Source organism: Apteryx rowi, unplaced genomic scaffold, assembly GCF_003343035.1.
Source record: "Apteryx rowi isolate R43461 unplaced genomic scaffold, aptRow1 scaffold_1378, whole genome shotgun sequence".
NCBI lineage: Eukaryota > Metazoa > Chordata > Aves > Apterygiformes > Apterygidae > Apteryx > Apteryx rowi.
In genome coordinates this window covers 4,611-8,059 of record NW_020447617.1, presented here as the reverse complement: position 1 = coordinate 8,059, position 3,449 = coordinate 4,611, and the positions used below count along the sequence as shown (strand labels likewise).

At 72.6% G+C, this 3,449-nt stretch overlaps 1 protein-coding gene across 1 annotated transcript in view; it reads right to left on the bottom strand.

Moving 5' to 3' along the window:
• LOC112961752 (SCO-spondin-like) overlaps positions 1-3,449 on the bottom strand; it is a gene marked incomplete at its 5' end in the record, with an annotated part of 15,787 nt that overhangs the window by 8,051 nt on the left and 4,287 nt on the right. The window contains 7 exons of the mRNA XM_026057246.1: positions 177-226; positions 344-496; positions 599-839; positions 1,712-1,843; positions 1,943-2,110; positions 2,231-2,440; positions 2,919-3,125. Of these exons, the coding sequence (XP_025913031.1) occupies positions 177-226; positions 344-496; positions 599-839; positions 1,712-1,843; positions 1,943-2,110; positions 2,231-2,440; positions 2,919-3,125 (1,161 nt within the window). The remainder of the gene's footprint in view (positions 1-176; positions 227-343; positions 497-598; positions 840-1,711; positions 1,844-1,942; positions 2,111-2,230; positions 2,441-2,918; positions 3,126-3,449) is intronic.

Sequence of the window (3,449 nt, the reverse complement as noted above, 5' to 3'; positions counted from 1 at the left end):
CGCGGCGCGGGGTCGATGCAGGCGCGGGTGCGGATCTGGCGGTGCCGCCCGCAGGCGGCGGGGCAGTCGGACCAGGGCGACCAGGGCGTCCAGCCTCCCGGCACTGCGGGGCGGGCGCCGGGGTCAGTCCGGCCGCTCCGCCGCGGGCACCAGGGCGCGGGAGAGGCGGCACTCACCGGCGGCACAGGYGACATCCCGGCAGAAGGGACCCTCCGGGGTGCAGGTGCTGCGGGAAGGGACGGGGCCGGCGGGTCGGGGCAGGCGGGTGCCCGCGGCCCCGCTGCCCCGGCGCAGCAATGCAGCACCCACCCGCGCCCCCCCTTCGCGCCGCGCCGGCACTGACCATTGCTGGCAGTCGCCCTGCAGCCACGTGTCGCCCAGGCGCCTCTCCCCGTCGCCGTGGGGGCACAGCGGCGGGCAGAGCCCCGCGGCGCAGCCTCGGCTCTCCTGCTGCTCCGCACGGCACTCGACGGCCCCCGAGCCCGACGTGGGTGCCCTGCGCGGGAGGGAAGGGGGCGGCGAGCGTGGGCACCCCGCGGGGCTCCCGGCCCCGAGCCGCCCCGCGGCAGGGTCGGCGCAGCCCTGGCCAGCGGCCCACCTGAAGCGCGTCTGCTGGCCGTCCCCGCAGGTGACGCTGCACTGGGACCAGCTGGACCAGGGGCTCCAGTCGCACTGCTGGGGCGGGCAGGTGCGGTTGGTGCAGAGCAGCCGTCCCTCGGCGCACGTGCAGTTGTTGCAGCCGTCGTGGAACTGGCTGCCCGGCGCCCAGCCGTGGCCCTGCGCGTCCGTGCACTCGCAGTGCGCGGGGGAGACGCAGCCGCCGTCCTGCTCCAGGGTCCCTGCGGGGGGACGCGGCATCATGCTTTGCCCCCAGGCTCTGAGCGGGGTGGGGACCCCACTGGGCACGCATTGCAATGCCTGCACAGCTCTGCAGGGAGTGCGTCTCTGCAGGGCATGTACAGCTCTGTGTGTGACTGCATTTGCAGTGCATGCACAGCTCCATGCATGTTTGCAGCACACGCACAGCTCCATGCGCTTTCAGTGCATGCACAGCTCTGCATGTGACTGCGTTTGCAGTGCACGCACAGCTCCATGCATGTTTGCAGTGCACGCACAGCTCCATGCATTTGCAGTGCACGCACAGCTCCATGCGCTTTCAGTGCATGCACAGCTCTGCATGTGACTGCGTTTGCAGTGTGTACACAGCTTTGCAGGTGACTGCATTTGCAGTGCACGCACAGCTCCATGCATGTTTGCAGTGCACGCACAGCTCCATGCATTTGCAGTGCACGCACAGCTCCATGCACTTTCAGTGCATGCACAGCTCTGCGTGTGACTGCAGCACATGCACAGCTCCATGCGCTTTCAGTGCATGCACAGCTCTGCGTGTGACTGAGTTTGCAGCGCACACACAGCTCCATGCACTTTCAGTGCATGCACAGCTCTGCGTGACTGCAGCACATGCACAGCTCCATGCGCTTTCAGTGCATGCACAGCTCTGCGTGTGACTGAGTTTGCAGCGCACGCACAGCTCCATGCATTTTTGCAGTGCATGCACAGCTCTGCATGTGACTGTGTTTGCAGCGCACGCACAGCTCCATGCGCTTTCAGTGCATGCACAGCTCTGCGTGTGACTGAGTTTGCAGCGCACACACAGCTCCATGCGTTTGCAGTGCGCACGCAGCTCTGCGCGAGCGTTTGCAGCGCTCACCGGCGGGGCAGCGGCAGCCCGGCTCGCAGGGCTCCTCGTCCTGGCAGGCGATGCCCTCCTGCAGGTCCCAGCAGCGGCGCGGGCAGCGGTTGGCGCAGGCCACGGGGGCCATGGTGGGTGGGCAGCCCTCCCCTGGGAGACGGCACGAGTCGGCCCGTGCTCAGCACCAGGCGCGTCTCTCCCCCTCCCACCCCACCCACCCACCCCGCGCCCCCTTCGCCACGGCCGTACCGCAGGGCCGGGCGTTGCAGACGCGCACGCGGTGCCGCTCGCCCCGGCAGCGCTGCCCTCCGTTCTTGGGCGGGGGGCCGGTGCAGGAGCGCGTGCGGACGGCGCGGCCCCCCCCGCACGTCCGGTCGCACCGCGACCAGGGGCTCCACTTGGACCAGGCGCCGTCCACTGCCGCCGGGAAGCACAGGGAGGGTTACGGCCAGCCGGGATTGGAGGGGGGGGTGTTGTTGCGGGGAGGGGGCGAACCCGGCCCGCGGCCCCCCCCCACCCCCGCGCGCCGGCCCCCACCTCGGCAGGGCTGCGGGTTGCAGCGGCGGCGCTGGACGTGGGCGCTGAGCATGGCCTCGCACCAGCGGCCCCCCGGCCCGGGGGGGGTGTAGGCGCGCAGGCGCTGCTGCAGCCCCCCGCCGCAGCTGCGGGAGCAGGCGCCCCACGGCCCCCACGGCGTCCACGAGCAGTTCACGCCGGCGCACTCCTCGCCCCGGCACGGCGCTGCGGCTGCGGGGACACGGCGCCGTGGGGCACGGCCGGTGCTCCGGCCCCCATCCCAGGCAGTGGGGCAGGAGGGATGATCCCAGACCCCCAGGCAGTGGGGCAGGACGGACAGTCCCAGACCCCCAGGCAGTGGGGCGGGTGGGACGGTCCCAGACCCCCCAGGCAGTGGGGCAGGAGGGATGGTCCCAGACCCCCCCCAGGCAGTGGGGCAGGAGGGACGGTCCCAGACCCCACCCCGGGCAGTGGGGCAGGAGGGACGGTCCCAGACCCCCTGGGCAGTGGGGCAGGCAGGATGGTCCCAGACCCCCCCCCCAGGCAGTGGGGCAGGAGGGATGGTCCCAGACCCCCCGGGCAGTGGGGCAGGGGCAGGGACAGCACCCCCCCGGCGCAGTGGGGCAGGTGGGACAGTCCCAGCCCCACCGCGCCGTGGGGCAGGGGCAGCCGCAGCCCCCCCTTGCCGTGGGGCAGGCGCAGCCCTCACCGGCGCAGTGGGGCAGGTTGCAGGGCAGCTCCTGGACGGCGTCGCCGGTGCAGTTGGCCGCCGCGGCGCAGAGGCGGCTGCGGGTCTTGGTGGCCGGCAGCTGGGGCCGGGTGCAGGTCTGGGAGCAGGGGCTCCAGGGGGACCAGGGGCCGAAGCCCTCCGCGGCGCCTGGCCGGGGGCCCGGCTCCTCCGTGGGGACGGCCACCGCTGCGGAGGGCACAGCACGGGGGGGGGTGATGTCCCCGCGCCGCCCCGCGCTGCTCCCGCGCCCTGGGCTGGGCCAGCGGGGCCGGGGCAGAGGGGGCAGGATGGGGGTCAGACCCACGGCAGGGCAGAGGGGATGGGATGTGGGTCCCATGGCAGGGTGGAGGGGACGGGATGGAGGCCAGACCCATGACAGGGGGGAGGGGACAGGGATGAGAGCTCTGACCCACAGCAAGGTGGAGGGGGTGGGATGTGGGTCAGCCCCCCAGTGGGGTGCAGGGGGCAGGACAAGGCTCAGACCCATGGTGGGGCAGAGGGGATGGGGGC